This window comes from Temnothorax longispinosus, chromosome 10 (genome assembly GCF_030848805.1).
Source record: "Temnothorax longispinosus isolate EJ_2023e chromosome 10, Tlon_JGU_v1, whole genome shotgun sequence".
In the NCBI taxonomy this organism is placed as follows: Eukaryota; Metazoa; Arthropoda; class Insecta; order Hymenoptera; family Formicidae; genus Temnothorax; species Temnothorax longispinosus.
Genome location: NC_092367.1, coordinates 16,329,112 through 16,353,411, shown reverse-complemented (window position 1 = coordinate 16,353,411; position 24,300 = coordinate 16,329,112). Strand labels below are relative to the sequence as shown.

At 39.2% G+C, this 24,300-nt stretch overlaps 2 protein-coding genes across 2 annotated transcripts in view; one reads left to right on the top strand and one right to left on the bottom strand.

The window, feature by feature from the left end:
• The first annotated feature begins 128 nt into the window (after positions 1–128).
• On the top strand, positions 129–5,507 carry LOC139820921 (ATP-dependent RNA helicase DHX30). Its single transcript, XM_071791520.1, has 14 exons — positions 129–424; positions 595–687; positions 945–1,059; positions 1,144–1,218; positions 1,304–1,376; positions 1,678–2,063; positions 2,155–2,342; positions 2,428–3,447; positions 3,593–3,934; positions 4,025–4,269; positions 4,372–4,597; positions 4,680–4,869; positions 4,953–5,026; positions 5,109–5,507. Exons 2-14 carry the CDS (start codon positions 638–640, stop codon positions 5,317–5,319), a joined length of 3,195 nt encoding a protein of 1,064 aa, XP_071647621.1. The 5' UTR covers positions 129–424; positions 595–637; the 3' UTR covers positions 5,320–5,507.
• Positions 5,508–5,845: 338 nt separating this feature from the next.
• Positions 5,846–24,300, bottom strand: part of LOC139820519 (uncharacterized) — an 88,244-nt gene continuing 69,789 nt past the window's right edge. Inside the window, exons 5-11 of the mRNA XM_071790886.1 lie at positions 15,341–15,454; positions 14,895–15,028; positions 14,154–14,304; positions 13,329–13,660; positions 12,303–12,524; positions 12,001–12,103; positions 5,846–11,556 (exon numbers count right to left, since the gene is read on the bottom strand). Of these exons, the coding sequence (XP_071646987.1) occupies positions 8,702–11,556; positions 12,001–12,103; positions 12,303–12,524; positions 13,329–13,660; positions 14,154–14,304; positions 14,895–15,028; positions 15,341–15,454 (3,911 nt within the window). The 3' untranslated portion in view covers positions 5,846–8,701. The remainder of the gene's footprint in view (positions 11,557–12,000; positions 12,104–12,302; positions 12,525–13,328; positions 13,661–14,153; positions 14,305–14,894; positions 15,029–15,340; positions 15,455–24,300) is intronic.

Below are 24,300 nucleotides of genomic sequence, written 5' to 3'. Positions count from 1 at the left end.
GCAAACTTCGGAGCGCTAGTATACCGGGTGGCGCACGAAAATGTCGCGTCAATTAGTAATTTCCATTGGTGTCGAAAGACCGGCGATTGCTGTTGTATGTTACACGTGAGATTTTATTTCTTATTTTGTAGATTGTACTCTCCATAGGAAATGCAATGCCAATTACTTTTACAGGCAGCAAATCTTTTGTTACCGGCGTCAAGCTCGACTACATATTTATGCGCCACGTTGTATTTTTCGCGTAATTTCTGTGTTACGAGAGCATTATTAGAGCGTCGGGATAACACATAACCGGCACGTTTTGGATAAAAAAAATCAGCGCTTAATTGCTCTATGCGAATGACTATTTCGACGATATTTCCTCGTGACGTGCAAGCGCTGCCACAAACGTTTGGAATCATTCCGTTCGCTTTGATCGTAGAGGGTAAGTGTTTATAACCTCCACGGTGACCACGTGAAGGTGAACCTCGAGGTGAACTGATCTGACTTGACCGATGATGGAGATAGATACAAGTTGATTTTTAATTCCTCGTGCTTGTTAGACTGGACTTGTTTAAATCTTCAGCATATTCTGGAAATGTATTCCTTTTTCAGGGAGCAAATATAGACGGAATAAGGGGATATACACGAAGAAGCAATGTCAGGATCATTTCTAGTACTTTCTGGGCGAAGAACAACGTATAGCTGGTATATAACAATTATGTTATTTTGTTAAACTTTCACATAAATTACATTACATTTTCACATATTCCTCAATCTTAGTATTGCTAATTTGTCGTGGTTACTTAGCGATTGCTGAAAGAGATTTAGTTTCATTTGTGTACTAGCGTCGATGAAGCGGTTGGATTAAAGTTCCTAAAAATAGAATTTGTAATATTAATTTAAGTTGTAATGGATTGTTCATGTAATTTATGTATAAGAATAAATTAATAATTTTATTATAGGCTCCAACACTGCCGTGTGGCACATTTATATAAAAATGTGGTTAAAGACTCGCATATACACAGTGCAGCGCAGTACTGTGTTTCTGTGAAAGACAAAGATAAACATTTATCTCAGGTATGTTTAAAGATGCTAACTGTACGAGTATTTTGAGAATAATCTTCCCGAATAAAAATCTATTTTGTCATTTTAATATTGTAGGTGAAAGATTATACGTATAAAAATGTAGGAACTAAAAGTTTACATGCAAACGTTAATCTGGAAAAATTTACAGAGGTAAGCAGTTCATAATGAATCGTAAATATTACAAGTGCATTCAGAATAAAATTTCGATTATTAAAGAGAACAAAAATTTTCATAGCAAAGCCTTGATGAATTTGAAGACAAGCACGGTAGATCTCAGAGGATTAATAAGGAAGCTGTAATCCAAAAAAGTATGTATAAATCATTACAATCCAATACAAGATTATTTAAAATCTAGCGAATAGAAGCTAAATTAGAAATAATTTGCAATTGACGTACAGTGCAAGATTTATCTTTTATGTATATTAAATTTTATATTTGTCTTTCTTGACAAGTATATCTACATATATTAGTTATATCAAGTACAAAATATTTCTGTCGTGAATGTAACTTCAGAAGTAAATTTATTACACGATTATAATTTACTGCACAATTTATGTTCAGTCATTTTCATCAATTTGTTCTGCATAATAAAATTACTGAAAATTGCAGGAGTGGAACGCTTGTACCCAGATCCAAAATCTTCTTTGATATCTATTTATACAATACTAGGTCATGAACTTAACGACCAAACAGTTTTAACTACAAAGGCTAAAAAAGTTACTGTAAATAGATCTAATGTATGGGAAATTACTTTTAACGTCAAATGGCCAGAAGTTATGTCCTTTAAAGAAATTGCTAAAACCAAAGTACTCGCTTCCAAAAATGCAGCTTGGAAATGCTTGCAATGGTTAGAAACAAATGGCAAATTGAAAAACGGCAAACCGATTGTCTATAATGATGAGGAAATGAAGAATATACGATTAAAGCCTGTCGAATTAAGCGTTGCTCCCGAAATTTTAAACAATATGTCAGACTTGATCAAGACTTACGACACGGTAAAATGTTGCATTACAATTTTTAATGTATAACAATACAAGTTTATTAATATATTTAATATTTGACGATTTTAATATGTGCGATATTCAGGAAATACATAAGATAGCGGCCGAAAATACTTTCAATGCTCACAATGCACTGAGTCGGACTACGACTAACGTCCATCCAATAATAGGACTAGATGCTGTCAAGGATGGTTTCCTCCGTAATAAAACATTGAAAGACAGATTGGAAAAACGTACCGATCACACTGTCACTTTACCAATCCATGAGTTCAAGTATGAAAGATGCTTGTTTCATATTTTACATGTACATATATAATGTGCTTCATAATTTTCTAAGTATACGTTATTTATTTCGCAGGAATGAAATTCTCTCCAAACTGGAAAACAATCGAGTCCTATTAATAGAAGGCGATACAGGTTGCGGTAAAACTACACAAGTTCCTCAATTTATATTGGACACTTTCGCACAGAACGGGAATGCTACAGATTGCAATATATTGGTGTCGCAGCCACGTAGAATCTCGGCGATCTCTCTGGCAGATCGCGTCGCGTACGAAAGAAACGAGAGCGTCGGAGACGTTGTGGGTTTTCACGTGAGATTAGAATATTCATTGCCGAAGGAACTCGGTGCGATAGTTTTTTGCACCACCGGTATACTATTGAGAAAATTGCAGAGCAATCCTGGTTTACAAGGGTGCTCGCACGTGATTTTGGATGAGGCACACGAACGTCAGATCGATACCGATATGCTGATGATTCTGCTCAAGAGAGCTCTGAAGAAAAATCCCAATTTAAAAGTACTGATAATGTCGGCGACTATAAATGCGCACAAGTTTCAACAGTATTTCGATTGTCCCGCTGTACGAGTACCGGGTAGATTGTATTCTGTAAAAATGCATTTCTTGGAGGATATCGAACACCTACCAAATATCCAAAGATACAGAACATACGCGATGAAGGATCGCTATGACGATGAAGCTGAAAAACTTTCAGTTGATTTTGGGAAAGTAGTACAGATTATAAAATGGATCTCGTCGCATAAGCCGCCTGGTGCTATTTTGTGCTTCTTACCAGGATGGCATGAAATCACGAAGGTGCAGAGCCTGCTCGAGGATACATCGTCCTATAAAGAGAATCAATTGATTTTGCCGATGCATTCCAAAGTATCGCACAACGAACAGCGTAAAATCTTTCAGCCTACACCGGCGGGTGTGCGGAAAATTATCTTGGCCACGGACATTGCTGAAACAGGCATTACGGTTAGTGATGTGGTTTATGTTGTGGATTCTGCCATACGAAAAGAATCGCGATGGGACAATAACAAAGATTTACCTTACATAAGCAATCGTTGGATCTCTCGGGCGAACATTCTACAGAGGTAATTATCGAGACAAGTAAATATGTCGCACTGTTATAAAATTACGTTATTCCAATTTGAGGGAAGAAGCATAAATATTTAAAAAATTGCATTTAAATGTCATTTAAAAAAATATTTTACATTAAGATAACAATTTGTTATACAGGAAAGGGAGAGCTGGACGAGTTAAACCTGGCGAAAGTTATCACTTAATCTCAAAAGAAGAATACGAGAAATTGGAGGCGCATCCAGTACCGCAGTTGTTGTGCAATCCGTTGGAAAAAGTAATTCTTGACAGTAAAACATATACGGACGAGAAGGCGGAGGAATTTCTAGGTGGAATGCTGGAACCGCCTACACCAACCGCAATACGGAAGGCGGTAAGAACTTTAGTGGATCTCGGAGTTATGGATAATGAGGAGAATCTTACAGCTCTAGGTAAACGAATGGCACTATTCCCAATGTATCCCAAGTTTAGTAAAGCCATGGTATATTCTGCCATCTTCAAGTAAGTTTAAATAGCAATTTCAACATTAATTTGAATCAGTCATCTTCCGATTATTTGTCTATATTATAAGTGTTTTTGTTTCAACAATAGCTGCATACATCCTATGATAACGATAGCCAGTATTTTCTCTGGTGAAGATAGCTTGTTTTACAATGTACTGGATCAAAAGCTTCAAATCAGGGAAAATAAAAGATTATTCTCTCCAGCCAGCGATCATATCGCGATGGCTTGGATGTTTAAGCAATGGTTCACATATAGTGAAACAAGTCCGCACCTAATAACGAAATTTTGTAGAGATATGAGGCTCCGACCGCTCAGAATACAAATACTGAGTCGTAAGTAATATTATTGTACAATATAAGTTAATACTATATGCATTCAATCAAATTCTTTATTTCATCGATAGATCTTTTTTAAACCACATCATAATTTTGCAGAAATACGAAATACATATATCCAGCAGTTGATCGAATGTCGCCTATTGACCAAAGATACATTGCATTTCGATTGTAATAAATCCAACATTGTAGCAAATAAATTTGAAAGTAACGACGAACTAGTCCGAGCTGTATTGTATGGTGCTACGCAGCAATTGATAGAACATAAAGACATGGGATTTAAAAACGGAATCATGAGAAAGGGCGTTAACGAACTCCGAACACAGTAAGCGAATTTTGTGTAATCGCGGACGCAAATTATTTAGAAGAAATTTATAGTCATTTTATTTGTAATCACATTCTTACAGAGGTCGCGCTAAGGTTGTAATTTCGGGGGAAAGTGTTAATTACAAGCGAAAAATTTGGCCGAGTTCTTTCTTGACGTATTTTAATGCTGCACATTGCGAGATAAGACGTAGCACAGTAATTCGTGAAACAAGCATGATATCACCTTTGACAGTATTACTTTTTAATCAACGAAAGGCTCAATGTTATAAGGTAATTAAATAATTTAATCTCGTGATTAAGCACAGCAGCTTAGTGGAGCAACATTTATACAATTTATATTTCATGATTTTTAGCTGGATGATGACAAAACAGAAATTGTGATTAATGTTAATGCGCTACATACTTTAAGATTTGTTTGCAACAAAGAGTGAGTATTTCTGTATCTTTCTTTTTTTAATATATAGTATATAATAATCTGTGTGCTTAAATCTTTGTTTTTTTTTGTCTAGAACTGCTGATGTGCTTTTGAAATTTAGAGGCGTTATGTGGTCTGTAGTGCAGTACATGTTGGAGACACAAGGATACGTTGACGATAGAAATAATCTTAGTTCAAGACAAGTATTTGAGTACAAAGAGAAATTATTCAAAACTCTTGCAGAGCTCCTGAAAACGTCGGCTAAACCTATAGAAGATGCTGCAGAAAAAATCTCTTTAGCTTAAATATGTATAATATGATAAATGTACATAATAACAATAATCTTAAAATTGTAACACTATTTCACTCGATATAGCGTTATTTATGATTTATTATTATTATTATTATTAGGGACCTGTTGTATGTATATTTGTATACAAATTGACAGCATGTATATTTGATAGAGTTAAAAAATAAGTAATAAATTATGTAATTAATAAAAAAATGATGTTAAATTCTTTGCCGATAAGTATAACTCCTCTCCTCTATTTCCATTTCTCGGTGTCGCGTGCTCGATTTTCGCGATCAATCTATGAAAAATTGAAGTTACCAAAGTTGTTAAAAAAAAAGAGTATAATTAGTCAGGAGAATATAATTAGAGATGAGAGGTATCATTAATTGAAATTTCAAGAATTACAATTGCAAATCAAGACCCATGTATAAATGTTACGACTAATTATACTTATACATGAATACACTGATGAATTTTTATGACAGGAAGGATGTAGAATACACATGTTTGCAGGAGTAATACACGTTAAATACTGCATCTTTCCCATTAACAGTTTTTTTTTTATAAAATGGTAAGAATTTGTTACATATATATGTACAATCACAATGTGATGCTTTTCGTAACTAGAACAACAACGTCGCTTCGATTAAATGCTACGAGATGCTCAACAATGTTTTGTCACGCTATAAAAAAAGTCGGAATTGTCATTTGATATATTAATAGACATGCAGCTCTCAAATCTCTTCGATGAATATGAAATTTTCTTTTGTGCGAAGCGTTCGCTTGACGAACCCGAAACCTACCGACACCAACTCACGCCGAAGTGGCCGAGTATAATTATAAAAATTTGTTCCCATAATCTTTTATGCTACGTTACGATCGTTTTACGAGCATTTGGACAAGGTACAGAACCCGATTCGAAAATCTGGGCGATATTGATACTTGATTTTAAGAGCAATCTATTATTAACGATTTAGCAAATATAATCACATAATTTTGCTAAAATTGAAAAGTCATAACACAATAAATATTATCATGACTATCGTGTTTTCATTACATTTAAATAATTGTTAACACAATAAATTGATGCAGACCTAATATTAAATAAAAAATAAATTAATATAATATATATTAATCTTCCCTTGTTCATGTGCTCATGAAAGTATTTACGATCATAATGGCATATATGTATATTCCTGTGTATTATATTACTTCAACATTCCATAAAATATATGTATATTAAAACAGAATATCGCAAAATGATATTAAATAGTATATGTAAATGTAATTAACGGTATATATTAAGATCTAGCTCGATTATTTACATTTGGCAGGTACATGGAAGCGTGCGCTTCTATAATGTTAACAATTCTAAAAAGTAGATAGAAATATATTAATTTAAAATAATTATTAAATATTAAATATTAAACTTTTGCAAACAAAATAATAACTAATAACATGGAAAAATATATTATTTCGCTTTTATGTAAATCACTTGGAGTACTAGCGATAAATAAATCTTAAATACAATATTTATCATAAAATAAAATTATGAAGATAAGTTCACAAACTTTGCATATAATACATATTGTATGTATAATTCTTGTATTAATATTATACGCTATCTTATTTCAACCTGTATATTAATGTATATTAATTGACTATTCATTAATAAGAGACGGTGAAAATATTCCCCAGTTATGCTGGCGTATATTTCTTAATAACTGCACTGCTACTTAATCACCTAAAGTAATTTTGATAGCAATTGGAAATATGAGGAAATGAGAGGAGGAACAATAACAATAATTATCATAACATCTGTAATAATATCAGAAAAGTATATAAAATATTAATACCTTTTTGGCAAGATATCATTACTCTTGACTTACATATTTACATAAATTATTCTCCTGTCATTAACTTCTTCAAACAAGTAAATCTTCTTCAAAAACGCTGGTTTAAAAAAAATTCCAGAAAAAACGATGCTTAAAATCATTCATAATAGAAAAATAATATCTTAATAATAATTAATTAATTATTTTATCTTCGTGCTGTCGTACTCCTGTAGAAACAATCTTTGCGCATTTTGTGAATATATGACTCTATTCTAAATTTATCGTGCCTATTTACTTAATTTATGATTGGTGCAGTTTCTCTTTATTATGGACTAATATTGCACTTCCGGCCGATGATGCGTTCAACATATCATTTCGATTGCAGTAACTACGATAATTTCGATCATACTAACTGCAATCAATCAAGAAAAATGCATAAGCGTTTCCATCGTTGTCATCTATGATAAAAAACATTATCACTTTCTCCATGCAGTTATTCCACATGTCTTGTCTAACACATTAATTAATAAAAAGTAATAAATATAAATAAATACATAAATATATGTATGCAATTTGTAAAAAACTATTATATAAAAAAACTATTTTTAAAAAGTCTCTCTTTTATACATATCTTTTTAAACTATTTTCAAATAGATATCCGAGAACTAGTCATTTAATAATAATAATCTAGATGTGTTTCTCATAAATATCTTTTAAATTTCCGCACGTATAATTCAGCTTAAAAATATATTAATATAAAAAATAATTAAAGCACAGAAGTCTTTTAATTATTATTTTTCTAGATTGAGCGAAGAGAATATATCATTTACCCGCTTGATGAACTCTTAAGCACGCATGGCGCTTTGTGTTTAATTGTAATATTTATATAAAACTATCGTGATCGTGTAAGCTATCTAGTTTAATAATAAATTTCTAAATTACTTCCCTCCTATACTGGCCTTGAAACTTTTCTGAGAAGATATAAAATTTATCTAACGTTTCAATTTATTAGAATTTTTAATCTTTCGCGAATATATAAATCCTTCAAGATTCATTCTCGAAAATTTAATAGTGCACAAATGCACTCTGTTGTCTTATCAATAAACTGGACTTAATATTCTATACCCTATCTAGTACGATGGCAAATCGTATTTTGATTTCCACTTACGCTCTAAAAGTAGTGTTTACATTGCATCCTAACATTGCTACGGTGTAAATCTAGTACCGACAGAAAATATATTAGAAACAAATAATTTCAATAAGAAGCTGTTCTGCTTTTTACGATTTGACATTTCTATGTAAAATATTAACATATCACGATATGTACTCTTAACAATTCATTTATATTTTATCTTTGTGCCATCGTTACTCTTATAGAAATTATTGCGTATTGTGCGAGTATTTCGCAAAAGATGTTATAAATAATTTTCAAGTTTTTGTTTTTATATCAACGTTTTTACTGAGATTCGGTACCAATATACGTTGCCTACCGTACAGAACCTACCGGAGAATCCATGGTATGAAGAGATCATCTATTTCAATCAGATACTTCGGCATCGTTCATGATACCAACTTGTTGCACTGACCGCTACATGGAGGCAATACGGTGACGAGACTCTCGGTTTCGCTGTCGCTCGTGCTGAAATTCGCTCTCTCCAGAACTACCGCGGTCTCGGTCCTCGCGCCGAACAGTGGCTGGTAATACGACGGATTCTTCGCTCCCAGATCCACACCGGAATCGGCGCTTTTGGAAATTTCTGACAGTCTGCGAAAGTTGCCGAAGAACACGCTGTCGGTGCCGATGCTCTCGGCGCCGCTCTCGCTGGCGCCGTCGCATACCGACTCGGTCTCGTCAGTCTCCTCGGACACGCTGCTCACCTCGTGCTTCAGCAATCGTTTGTGCGAGCCGTTGCTGTCGGTGCTGCTGAGGTAGCCGCTGTCCTCGACCTTGACGTGACCACGCCGATTGTCCACCAACGGCGGCACGTTCGAGCTGGAATCGCAGCTCTTCGAGAAATCCTTCATCAGCTGTCTCGTTCTGGAGCAGTTCTGCGCTCTGCTGTTGTTGAGGAGTTTGTCCTCGTCCTCCTGGCGATGGTCGATGCTCCACGATCGCGTCCTGGAGCTCCTCGCGGAACTCCTGTGATGAGAGGAGCCCGTGACGGACCGTTTCTCTCGCGTTACCTTCGTTCCTCGCACCGAGACTTCCTCCTTGGAGGAAGCCACATGCCCGTAGAACCTGCACCTGTCCCCAGGAACTTCGATTTCGATCCGCGTCTCGCACGGGCAGTCCCTGCAGCCGTTCGTCACGGTACATTCGCCTAATCTCTCATTGAAGAACATCGTTCCCGTTAAGGGAACGACGTCTTCGCGATGCTCCTCGTTGTAAACCTCGTACTTGGTCGCGACGTCGACTTGAGTCTGCGACGCACAAAGACAGGTCTGGTCCCCTACACAGTATCCATCAGCTTTCGGGACAGGAGCGCCGTTGCTGGCCGTAGGGTCACCCGCTTCGACAGGACTCCCGTCCCAGGCGTTTTTTGGAGATAACGGCGGCAGTCTTGCGTCCTCGACGCGTCGCGGTGGCTTCGGCCGCTGATAGATCTCCTCGTCCGTGGGCGGCAACGGCACCACGTCTGGCTGATTGTGCGGCTGTCGTTGTCTCTTCGCTTGTCTGCTGTCCGGCGTCAAGTACCTGCACTTCTTCCACGAGGGAACACCGTCGGGCTCACCATTAATTTGGCATTCGGCGTCGTGGCCGTTCGTCAAGTGCGAGTCCTTCAAACTCGACTTAATCCTCGCCTCGTAGATCTCCCGTAAACTCCCGTGGCCGCGTTGCAGCGGGGAATTCTCATCGCGAAAACTGCCCCTGCTCTTGAGAAGGATCTGAGCCGGTCGTTCCAACGAATCCACGTAAATCTCGTTGGCAATTTCCCCTCGATTGTACTGCATATCGTCGTTGATCCGCAGCTTCATCGGTTTTCGGTCCAACGTGTCCGGCTCGTACTCGGACTCGTCGAGTTTCACATAGTTCTCCGGTGAGTCCTGGACTTTGATGGTCAAATGACCCGGATTTTCCGGCTCGTATTGGATCTCCGGGCCGCTGTCATCGCTGCAGGCCGGACTGGCGTAGCCGTCGTTCACGTAGACCTCGCTCACCAGCGAGTACGTCTCTGATCGCTGGCTGCTGATCAGCTCCGGCAGACTGTTGTAGCGATTCCTCTCGGCAAGAATCTGATTACTGAGCTTCGACATCGTCATCTCGCCGGTTCGCGTGTTGATCACGGCATTTTGCATCGTTAGCTCCTCGTCCATCGGCAACGCCGTAGACAAGGCCGGGCTTGATTGATTATCCGTCGATGACTGGTCTGGCGACGTCGACGATTTCCGACTGCACTTGGAACGCTCCAGACTGTCCACCTCGTAATCGCCGATCGCGGCAGTACGATCGGAGTGATGATGATCTAACGCCTTCACGTCCACCATCTCGCGTATCACGGCGTCCATGATGCGCTTCGCGGTGTTCTTCGCGCCGGGTAATTCATTGATCATATCCGGGAGTTCCTTCGACTGCGGTACGCACGGCGCCTTCGACTTTCTCGATCTCTTCGGCGCGGGATTGCTCTGCGATTGTTGAGATCGTGACTTTTCCGATTTGTCCGTGTTGCTGGACGATCTCTCCGTCTTCGCCGACTCGTCCTCACTCTTGCTGTTCCTGTCGTCTTTCACGCTCTCCTTCGTCTCGCTTTCCATGGCCGCGTTCTCCTCCATCTGCTTGATGAAAGAATTCTCGATGGCCTTGCGGACTTTCGCGTTTATCGCGTCGTCACCGGCGGCGAATTGGAACGGTCTACCGTTCGCCCGTTTACCGCGGTTGTAACGATCGTACTCGGTTCCCTCGAACATGGACCTGGTCGACCGTCTGGACACGCTGTGACGATCGTCGTTCTCCAAAATCTCGCTCCTAGCGGCGATATTCTGGAAGGTCCTCAGCATCGGCGGGTTATCTTTCCACGACGACACTGATTTGCCAATCAGATTCGCGTGATCGTCCGGATCGCCGAAATCGCGTCTAGCCAGCTGCTTCAGGTACTCGAGATTTCTAGCAAACGTTCGAGCGTTTTCCTGGAAATTCCTGCGCGTGTCCTCGGCGTCTCTCCAGCGACGCTGCGGTGGTCGTACGTCTTCTAACCAGGCGCGCACCTTACTCTCACCGTGGCTGGGTAGATCGGGTACAGGAAGAGCAGGAAGCTGTCGAGGAGACTCACTGCAGCCGGGACATCCGGTACACCGTTGGGATTTGCGCGATTTCGCGGCCGAGCCACCATGGACGGAGCTCGGGGTCGTTCTCTGTTGATGCCTGCTCGATTTTGCCGATTCGCATCGTTCGGAACCGCTCTCCTCTTCCGGAATACCTGCGTGTCAGATTTATCCCGCCGATGATGACGAAGCAAAAATTAATTATTCCTAATTATAGCGAGTGAAAGTCACTTTACTTTCGCGCGTTATAAAATGCTTCGCGTGCTTTCTATTGAACGCACGAAATCGCGTACCCGAGACCAAAGAAATAAAATAATTGGAAATCTGATATATAACACGCTAAGAACATTGAAAATGCGCGGAGGTTTAATAAAATTGAATTGTACTTTCACGATTTTCACCAATTTCTCTATTCCTCGCATGAACGAGAAGAAATATTGATTTATTACTTCATATACTACCACGCCTTTCAAATTACAAAAAACATTATATATCTCTTTCTCGTATTATTTGCTTCGTGAAGTTCATTCTGTCTCATTATTTATTTCGAGGAATTGATAATAATCTCTCTTCTGACGAAGAATACCGGACGCACTTACCGATGAGGGTAGGAACAAATCTCTTCGCGGCCATCTTGTGCTTGGCGATGGAGATGACTTCTCGGATTTTGAGCAGGAACTCGATGGCAGCCGGAGGTGGGGCCTAGGAAAACGCCGGGCTGTTTTCAAATTATCTTGTCGCTGGTCGAGTGTGTAAGAACGGTAGACGAATCGAACAGACGTCGAGGGTACGTCCATTAAAAGCATTCCAGACTTCGAAAACGTTCGCGGATGACTAGCGCGAATGGGAAATAAGCAACATTTTTCCCCTCCCTCCTCCGCCGCCCCGTTAAACAACTTACCAGCAATAGCTGTCGATCGAAGTACGCGGGATTGAAGTACAATTTCCTTCGTTGAGTACCTGGAAGAACCGGTACATCTTGCTGATGCGGATTGTCAGCCGTCTCCACGACCCGTACATCCTCTTCCGGTAGTCTCTCGCCCAGTATAGAACCCGCGGGGAAGGGCCCTTCCGATTGCTCCAGATATACGCAGTGCGGATGAACGATCGCGGACGTTACCTGCTGAAGAAACGTGCGACATCGTTGACCGGCAGACTCGAGAGCGATATTATTCCATAATTCGCAAAGTTGCACATCCGAACCGGACATTACGAATTATAAACAAATTACCTTCTTTCTTGCGCTGGACCCTTTAATCTTACTGGTTCTAATCAATATTTATTAATTAACGATATTATCACTGAGATTCTTCGGCACGAGACTAGATCGTACAAAGGCCTGACTTCTTCTGGCAGCGACGCGACTTACGCTCGCGCTGGTTTCAGCAAAGAAAAGAATTGCGCTATACGTGGAGACTGGAAGCAGTTCGCAGAACGCGCTGAAATCGCAGTGCGTGGTATTCTAACAACCGGTGTACGGCGTAAAAGTGGGATGTACCTCACCTACTTATAATGGTACGGACTAACGGAGCGCAAAACCAATGCGCTAATTGGATGCATTATTAAACGCGAGCGGTGGTCCCGGGAGAGAGAGACGAATAGCTTTCCGCACTAGAGATCTCGCGAATCGCGCGAAGAGATAACCGGGCAATTCCATTGCGTGGCGCCTTGCATTTGAATAATTACGTAACATCCTCGGTATGACGTAAAACTCGTCTAATTACGCGACAGAACAAATATATCTACAATCTGCTTCTGACAAATCAAAATTTCTCGGTAATCGTCCAGGAATAAATCTATTTATGTATAATATGTATAATGCGCGCGAAGTAACTCTTTTAGATAAAATTATTTAATTGAATTTAGAGAAAAGTTTGCTGGAAAATTGAACAATCGATTGAAAAGTAACAGTTCATACTGCACTTACATTTTCGAAGCCTTGCTCGTTATCGCTCGCGGGAAGATCCTCGCCTAAATCGCTCTCGGTGAGTCCGCTATTAGTGTCGCTCTCGAAGTGTCTCGAAGCGGCCAACAACGGATTACTCTTCACCAATCCGCCGCCGTCTCGACCGCCGTCGAGAGTGATGTTCGCTTCCTCGATGGATTTTCTCTTCGCCCTTCTGCTGTGCAAATATAACGATACGCTGGCCACGTATATGAGGGCTAAGATTACAGAGGAGAGACCGATGGCGGTGTATTCCGTAGCTGATAATCCTTGCGACACCTGGGACGTCGACGAGAACATTACTTCTCGTACGCCTATTGCGAGAAAGAAATATATATGTTTAACGAATCGTATATCTCTTTATGATGCCTGATACTCATTCTTTGGAACGTTCTCATTAGTAGATAATCCTACTATTTCCACATATTCACATGTAAAATTAAATCAGCATCCTAATTAAATTAAATTTCGTTGAAATAAAAGTAACACACGTAATAAAAATAATGAAATTAATCTAATTTTATAATAAATATATTCTAAAAGGCAAGTTCTTCTTTTTTATTTTCTTTAAATATATTATTATTCTCGCATTTCAATAGATATATTTTATATATTTGTTTAATCTGTATATTTTTATATACAATATATATTCTAGTCCTAAATTCTCTGAATTGTAAATTGGTGAAGCAAAACATTTATAAAATGTTATACACGTTCGCAGTGTTTCATAAATTAAAAATTATGAGGCTTGTAAAATTTGTTCAAGATATACATATAATATGGTAATCTCTTTCTTATCGTACGTACTGTTTTTTGATGACGAACCGGCCACTCTGAAGGCTACGCAAGGTGTAAAAACCCCAGAGAATGTTGACTTCGGTGATGCGTCTCTACAGACAAGCTTGGCTGTCACGACTCGTCCTTCCGCTGCGTCTTTCAGTCCAGCTTCGCCGATCCACTGAAATGATTGACAGATTGATGAAATGATCGATCGATTGATTGATGAGATAATTGACCATGCAATATTGTAATAAATTGCGATATGACAAACTTTGTTATATATTTACTAAAATACGAAACATTTGCCTTTCACATAGAAAGAGACGGCAAACAATAAATAACAATTACATCAAACGCCACAGTCCCACGGGCTGATTATTGGAAAAATATAGAGATAAACAAGCAAATAGCAATTGGATCAATTTAGCATTTATATATCGGTTCGATAATGCAAGAAAAGTGTTTCCTCGTTTACCTCGGCATCGCCGCGCGGGTTAATTACGGTAATCAAGAGCATCGTCGGTGTCGTTTAACTACAAAGTTGCGGCTTCAAAGATTTGTTTTTGTATCTCTCGAGTAAAGGTAATATGATCGAATGACCATGCAATTTTCGCGGCAAATCGGCGGTGCGTAAATATTTCTCCCGATCAATTCGGCCCGCTGCTACTTACGCTAATTGCGATCTTATACTCGCGTAATGACAGAGAGACATGGTACTTTTCTCTCTCTCTCTCTCTCTCTCTCTCTCTCTCTCTCTCTCTCACCAACCTGAAGGAACGTTCTGCCCTCGTCTCGGAACAGTCTGAAGGGCGGCTCGGCGTTGGAGAGGTTCCTCAACTCGGACCATCCCGTCCTTCCCAATTGCTGGGCACCGGCGATCCCGCATACAGGAGTGGTCACACCTAGTTTCGGAAGATAATTTATGTCCGTGTTAAGCGATCGTGCAAAAGAAACGAGGCAGGAGATAATGAGCGGAATAAACGCCGATGGGAATTTTGTTGGAGAGGCGCCGCGCCGGGTGAATTTTTATGAAGGCTGTGCGGTAAACTCACCGCATACTATTTCTTTATCCTGAGAAAAAGCAATCGCGATCGATTCATCTTTCTTGCTAATATAGGACTGTTTTGCTTCATGCGAAAATCTCAGTCCATTCTTACGTAACGAAAATAAGTGCCATTTTCATTGTTAATTTTTATTCAACGCTGCGAACTTACCTTCGAAACGAATCTCCGCGTGCGGATATATTATCTGCCCTTGCTGTGGTAAGAAGACATACGGTACTTTCTCCACGTGGCCGTTGCTGTTGACAAATCCAGCAACGTTGCACTCTGGACATAAAAATTATCGTATAAACTCGGTTTAAAAAAATACCTGTGCAAATTATAACAGACGTTTATATATAACATTCATTACGCTGATCATCAAAATTGATTATTGCATAAATATGTGGACGATGTATGAATATTTAACATGTAAATTAATTTATTCGATGAAAAAAGATGCAAATAAGTTGGTCAATATATTAAAAGAATTTATTAGATATTTTATATCACCGGATTATATCAAACCTAATTTTTCATTGATGAAGCTGTTGATAAAATTAATAAAATAATTTCTAATCAACACGTCGAGATACTTTGATACAGAGAAATAATCGCGGATTGTATAATATATAATTTCATATATATACAATATAAAAAAAGAAGCTACGGGAACCGTAAACTCTACAAATGAGCGTTTTTCAGGAAAACACTCAAAATTGAGGTGTCTTTGGCGACGGCGACTATTATAGTTTTTTCCGTGCAATCACACGTCCATTTTACCCAACAATTTCGAATGCGCAAGACAGCTTGTAATTTCGAGCAAAATATCGCCCTCGGCCAGCCCCGCTGTTTTGCCCACATTTGAATAAATTACGAGGATCCGGCTTACATCGAAAATCTCGAGAACCTCTGGGAAACGCGGCGAGTCTGCACGAATACGAACTCCGTGAGGAGTGCTCTGCAAAATCGGACAATTTCTCTTTTTTTTTTAACCATGGTTCGGAAAGCATAACGAGGTGTCTCTGAGAAAAGTGTACACATAATCATATGACAGGCTTATTACCGTATTTGTGAAGCGGCAGTTGCACGACATGAACGCGTCACGAATGTAATGTAACATATAATTTTTAAGTTGATAAAGAAAAGATTGTTATTCTTCTGCAACGCTTTACAAAAAATAATTAAATATTAACGTTCACATTCTTGAACAATGTTATTTGAGGTTTTTGACGACAATAACGTGACGATTAACATTTATTGTCAAAATGGCAATTATTTAATGTAAGTAATTAACAATTTGTTAGAGACAAAAGCTTGATCCTCTTTCTTTGTTACAATAAGTGTTTTAGTTGTTTGATACTTTGTAACAGTGTGAAGAATCGATAAGTAATTAAACTGATCGCCAAATTGAGTTACCCATTATTGTATTATATTTGAAGAGAAAAAAAAAGAGAGAAAGATATTTTTTATTTGTTTAAGGCCCGGTTGCGCCAACATCGCATAATATTTAACCTTAGCTTAACTTACTCTTCGTCTCTTTCTGTCCTCTTGAAGAAGCGAAGAATGAGTTAAGCTAAAGTTAAATATTATACGACGTTGGTGCAACCGGGCCTTATAATGTTAACATATCAATAATCAATTTATGTAATGATTAAAATATGCGTGTAATAAGAAAATTTTTATGCAATATTTATGCAACATTTATTAAAAATACATGTGCTGTGTACGCAGTATACTTTTTCTTCGAGATCGTGAATTAAACACGGCTTTAGTAAGGGAGATGTTAACCGAGAAGTATTTATATCGGTCTGGAAGCGTATGGAGTCCTCACAAATTTGGTTAACTGCATATTTGATTATGCAAACGCCTTCTTCGAATTAATTTTCGGCACTGATGCTCCCCGAACGGGCCGAATACAAAATTCCATACCCTCCAATTTTGCGCGGCGCGTAACGCTCGGCGCAAGGTGTACGCTTGCAATTTCTAATTTGTGCTGTACATTATTGGATAAAGAGCGCAATAAATCGGCAGTAGGGTCTATTGGATTTAATTACAGCGTGGCGCAGCGATGCGCAGAACCTGTTTGAACGTCGTCGAAGGAGTCCGTTTGGACGTCGCGAATTTACATTCTCCGTACTAAAGTTACCCCGCAATGGCCGTCGATCGTTTATAAATAATGCATCAGGACGCCCGCGAGATTCCTGCAGATGATGATGCACGAAAGTCGATATTCGAACGATAGTATCTTTTCGTTCTATGCGACCGTAGTCGACGTCATAATAACGGAAGTACTTATTTTACTTTGAGGATACATATAGAATATGTGCTTTCTTTAGATCTTTATCTACAGAGCTTGTCTGTAGATTCGCGAAATTAAACCGATTTCTTTTAATTTGCACAAAATTTTCATATCTAATTTTAAATTCTTTTATACACTTGAAGAATTATTGAAATGAACGACATTCGTGTACATACAATATGTACATATGATTCATGTAATATATATAAATAAGACTGTTTCTTAGACTATTATAAATATTTTTGAAAAAATAATTTGCGTTTTTAAGGAGTTATTGGCGATTTATGACAACTTGTCCATTCTGAAATTTTCGAGGTGGACGATCTTGGACGATTATTCGTCAAATTATCTCTTCGGCGACTCCCTTGAGAAAAACGAAAATCCTGCGAGAAAAAATGTACCAGTCTCTCGAACCGAACTTGCACCGTAAGAAACAATGTCCGGACCGATTTACATTTATCTATTATAGCCGGCGATAATTAACACCGTCGAGCGGTCGTCCGCTCGATTCTCGATTTACGTACGAGGATCGGCTTACTTACTCCCGTTGGCATCCCGGCTACGGGATCTGGGATCTGCGCGCGATTCAGCGTTGGATAACGACCGGCTGATTAACGATCGCCGAGCTCACCCCGGCGAAGCAAGAATCAGCGACAGTCCCGGCCGCGATTGAACTCTGACCCGCGTAAGACGACGACGATGACGACGACGACGATGAATCCACGAAACTAGAAGCGGCGTCCGGTTCTCTATGAGCCAGGTGATAGATAGTGTCATCTCGCTCGAAAGCTATTGCCGCGGCTTACGGTCGCGCGGGACTTCGATAAGCCTGATTGCTTGCAGTTAGGTACGCACCTCCTGCGCACTGCGTATTTCCTCGTATTTTTGCGACGATCGCGTGTTTCTCTACCGGTATTTAAATAACTGATTACGGACCGCCGTATATATGTCTGGCGAATTAATTAACTGCGATTACGTGAATTTGTATGCCGCACTTTTGCCCCAAGCGCACACCTGTGCTCGTAAATATATATATATATATATAAATTATAACAAATCTATTATTTAATATCTGAAATCAATAAATGCCTCTTTTTTTGTCTCTACAAAATTGTGTCTCAAATGTATACTTATCTGCAAAAATAATCTGTTATTTCTTACTAATTTCTATTAAAAGCTTGCGTATTTATGTTTCAAAGTTATTTCAAACTTTATTTAAAACGAGGATCGTATAACATACAAATTATTTTACGTCTACCGTAATTATAATCCCTGAAATCATGGAAGTACGTAATGCCTGGTTAGGAAACTGTGTAAATGTCATCTATCGCGAGGCAGATTTCATCACGGCGTTTCTTCGATGACACGCCGCGATAATCAGCAAATTAGTTTAACAAGTACTTGCTTAGCGTCCAACGAGCTGGGCGCTTCCTACTGCGATGATTGCGATGATTGCTAAACGTGGCGCACTACGCACGTGCATAACATCATCGATTATATCGATGACAGCAGTCGCAGCGCAAAAACACGCATGATTGAAACGCCGAGAAATTATAAGCGAACCGATCAATTTTTTAAAGCTTTAAGGTTTGTTGAAATCCTGACGCGTTCCGATGGGTTGTGTCTCGAGTTCAGCCAATTTTCACCGCGATGGTAGGCGCGATTTTACCATCGTAGACGTGAATTACTTCCGTCGGATCGATTTGATGGTACTTTGACGAAAGAATTAAGCGGCGACGGTAATCTCCACGCCGAACGTTGTCGATCCGCGTGAATAGACAAGATGGGCAGAGATTCGCGATGGGCATCGCGTTTTCAATTTGCGAACATCTCTGACGTATTCCGGCTTTTGACGCATTACGCGTCACGAAAGAATCCTAACTACGTAACTACATCAAATCATTATCATTCAACATCCGTTGCAGCGGCAGGCACCAGTCGAAGGCGCAACTTCCGGCTACCGGGCGGCGCGGCATATCGCGCGACTGGCCTTGACACCTGTCGCTGAGATTGACACACGAGGAGATTGCAGTGTCATTCGTTTGATTGGTCGTGAAATTAATATTGAAGTGTCAGTCGACGAAGTCTGAGTTGTAGGAAAAAATCCTTGCCGACTATCGTTGAAGGAAAAAAATGTGGAAACTGTCATCCGCGAAGATATCAAATAAAATTCTTATCTAAATATATAGAAAAAATGCTTGAATATCCAATAAATAATAATGATGACAAAATACTTCTTTTGAACATAAGAATTTCCAAAATTTTCCCTAATTAAGAACGTTACGTACATTAAAATTTGGGACTTGGAATTTTTCTAAACAAATTTTACATTTTATCTTTCGGTAATTCTGACACAAACCTACGATCAAGGATAAATACAATTAGATAAAAACGAAAGTTTTTGTATTCTACAATCAGATCAACAGAGTAAAAAGCTTCCTTTCGCAAACACGCCTAATGGATTTGAAGCAGAAGCCGGATCGTGTACCACGAGACCATCTGCCTTTCTCTTCGGAGGGAAATCAGCACCGCTGCACATTGCTTCTTGCGGTACTTCTTCTATCGCCGTGGCGCACCGATGCAAATGCCACGCTTGCTTTCTCGTTCTTCTGCCATTGGTGGCACAAGTTATCCTCGGGAATCGCTTATTTATTGGTTGCAAAACAGGCTCGCGCGTGGCCTTGGAAAGAGCCGTACAAGAGCCGTATACGCTTGACACGACCGCTTGGCCCCGAAGAGGCCAACGTGGTGTCTTCCACCTTGATTCTATCGATTCTGTACCTAGGTACCTAGGTACTACAGAACGCGCGGGAAACGTGTAATTCTCTAAAAAGGTGGCAAGAGCGCTGCGACATGCATTTCACAAAGCGCGTCGCAGTAGCTAGAGATTATCTTAACCCGTAAAAATCTTCCAGAGTAGAAATGTCTAGAGTGAATATCCTATTTGACTTCGCTCGAGACACCCAGAAACATTTCGATAATCAAACAAATCTCAAAACGTGAATAACTCGACGAAGAAGAAACTGACCGTTCGATTTCTTCCTAGAGACCCGTTTGTTATCGCAACGTCGAAGAAACATCGCCACGACGCGATAGTCAAGTGTGTTAATGGTGCCTCGTCTCACGGATTATGGCGTCAAAGGTATATCTTTCTGGACCGTCGCATTCAGGCGTGCGCGCACATTAGTCAAGTCAACAGCTTGGGAAAGGCTCACCGAGGGGTGCACCTATCTTGCGAACCTTGGTTTTCCGTAACGACCCCCCATCAATTATCGCGATTTTTCCAGACGCCGCGCCGCGGAGGAGTATTACTTGCATTACCGGTCGCGCGAAAACTGTGGCGCACCTCGTTCTGGAGGGTAGACGGGAAGACGAAAACGGATTTTAATGCATACGCGGTGACATCGAGTCATTAGGTAAAACGATGTTCTCTCGCGTTCCCATGAACATCAGTCGCACGGAATTTACGGTGCCGTGTATGCACATCACAAATCTTAATATTATTAATCTCTTTCCATGTTCATTAATTGCATAAAAGTCGTGTGTCCCATTAAAACCCAAATCGTTAATCATTAGAAACGTAAAGATACAGGTCCGACGACTTTATATCTTCTCTCTTTCTCTCCTACCGTTCTATTTTAATTTAAATAATATATTAATGTCGTTAAGATAATAAGATAGGGAGATAATTATGTGTGCAACAACTTTTTCTTGCAGTGAATCAGACCGAATCCGAGACATCGCGGTGTCTCCGAAACATCTGAAGTCATCCTTATTCATTCTGGTAGGATAAAAACTAAATGTAATGCAAGTTGTCTTCATGGTGTACGCGTTACAAGGATATATGTTTTACAGCGACGTTTGCTCGCGCATTCGTTGCCCCAACAGCCTGAGAACGAGAATTCCAGTGACCATTAGCCCCAAAGCTGAAATTCCAATTCACATCCTCATTTATTTATCGTAATTGCTTCCCGACGCGCTTATTCTTATTCTCGCACTACCTATTTGCAACAGTCAAACGATTTGTACACACATATATTTCATTTCCCCTACGAAAAAAAATCACACAAACCGTTATTCACACAATTGCTCAATTTCTTATGTCGATTAAAAATTTATTATTCAATAGAGCAATTAATACAGTGCGGCATGAGTAATAGCTCGTATCATCGAACGGAAAAATTAATGATGGTACTTTTCCTGAAATCAATACCATTCCCGTATTGCGGCAAAAACTCGTAATCTCCGAGATCTGGTCTCCGATAGCGCTGTGCACCGCTGCGCGATCCATCTTCGGAGTCAATACGACTCGCACAGTCATCGGGCCTGTCGTTTTAAGATAGCTATTTTCACGTTGTATTAACATCCCGATGATTTAAAGTCCCCCCACGATGCGCATCGGAACCCAGGAGATCCATCTTCGCTGGCACTCGTCGTGACACCGGACGTCGCACCGCGACCAAACGCTGTCATTATCGGCGCTAATTGCAATGCCGGTGACAGATTATATCGCGCGATTAATATTCATTGGGTGCAAATGCGCTCGCTTCTTGATCGACACAGTCGCCGATGTCGTTATAGTCGTCGTCGCAGTCATCAATGGCTGTGGTCCAGCGTGATATACCGACCATCTGCCGAGATGATCTCCACCTCGGCACGGACCAAGACGATAATTTACGAGCGATGCCGGACAAGCGAAGGCGCGCACGTTCGATATCTTTTATTTCGTTTATACATGTATTGCAATATTGCTTCCGTTATGTCGAATATTTCTTGCGCGTACCGCGGCGTGCGTTGAAACATGGAAACCGGATGGCTGACTAAAATGCTAAAACTATACAATTTGCGATCTTGCAATAATTGACTTGATCGCATGTGAGACAGAAAAGAGTCCAGATTGTGCAATTTGATGATAAATATGGTAATTAACTCGGTTTTAGTTAGAATCATATCAATAATCCAACTTGTTACTTGCAAATATATATAGTGTCCTCAATTTTTGAAATTAATTAATTTCCAGCTTAACGACGGTTAATAAAGTCATTTGGATATTTGCGTAATCGCCGATATTAATCTATAATATATATCAATATGTATAATTATACATATTGAATAAGTATACTTGAGTTAATAATCTTGTAAAAATCGTTCAATATTACGTTGTAGAAGGTCTAAAGAAATGCGATAAGAATGCTACGGACCAGATTTTTTATTCACGGAATTAACGATGTGCGTTTGCCATCGAAAACGCTATGTCGCGCAAGATCAAAGTGGGGAGTGTATCCGAGGGAAACATTTGAAACAGCGAACACTGACAATTCAAACTGGCAATACGTACGGCCGACCAAGGATATTCCTGATCCAAAAGCACTACCTTTACTTGGCAATAGCTTCAGATTTATGCCTTTTATAGATAACAATTATTTCGTCCATGTATATATGAAAAGATAAAATACCGTTAATCGTTCCTATTCAAATTCAAATTTATATCTAAAATTTCACCAAGAATAGTTGTATTCTATCCTTCGAAATAATGTAAGAATCGCTACAGAATCATAATAGATGATAAACAGATTCGAGTTACTTTACATGTTTAGAGTTTTTGTGTGTTGTTATTTAACATATGCAAACTTTTTTGGTTCTGACACATTGAAATAAAAATAAAAACAAAATATATTTACACTTTATATTTATCTATATTTTATAACTGGTCTATTAATTCTTATTAATTTATCTAAAATTATTCCAATATCGGATTCATTATTTTTAATGGAAGACTTAACAGAATATAATCTTAATTAGATCCGTTATCTAGTTATCTATGAAACAAATGTAAATTAAGTATTTAAATATATTTTTTCATTGATCTTTTATTTACATAAAAATCAATTATTGGCATAAACGATGCAGGTGAATACTATAATGTGAATGTTCCAACACTAATGCGGATGCTGCGTGATAAATATGGCAATATCGTCAAACTTGTCGGCCCAACATATCCAAAACAACCCCGCATCTTTCTATTCTTTCCAGAGTTATATGAGGAGATTATGAGTTGCAAGGCAAATGGCCATCGCGATTCTCCCTGGAGCCCTTGATGACAATTTACAAGCTGATATTATAGAGATATCAGCAGAAGAAAGAAATAGTGAAAGGGAAAAATTTTTTTTAAATTAAAAATTTATTTTCGACACATAAAATTAAAATTAAAAAAAATAAAAATGGAAAGATTGTTTGGCATCAATGCGTTATGGGTACAAAAGTTTCGTTATATTCTTCCTAATGATCGTTATCTGATCTTGTTATGAGGCCACACTGTCTGTATTACTTGTAGTAGATGTGTGGTCTGTTCATGCGATAGTATATCAATATATATCTACTACAGACAGTTTGACCTAATAACAGGGTCAGATATAGATCATCAGGAAGGATATAACGAAACTTTTGTATCCATAACGCACAAACAATCTTTCAATTTTAATTTTTCCAATTTTTTTTCCCCCACTATTTCTTTCTTCTGCTGATATCTCTATAATATCAGCTTGTAAATTGTCATCATCATCCTCAGTCCTATTACTCGTGCCCGAGCGTGGTGACTTTTCTTCATATACATGTGTTGCGCACGTAGATTATACACATTGTATATGGGACTTACAGTTTAACGCCGATTCCGAACGGCTATATTTTTTAGAGAAGTTTTCTTGGCGAGACATACTGTCGGTGGTTTGCCATTGCCTTCCGAGAGGAGAATGAGCGAATATAATTTTTCTAACTCTACCGGGAATCGAACCCGAAACCTTTGGCTCAATAGACCAGTGCGCTGTCTACTATA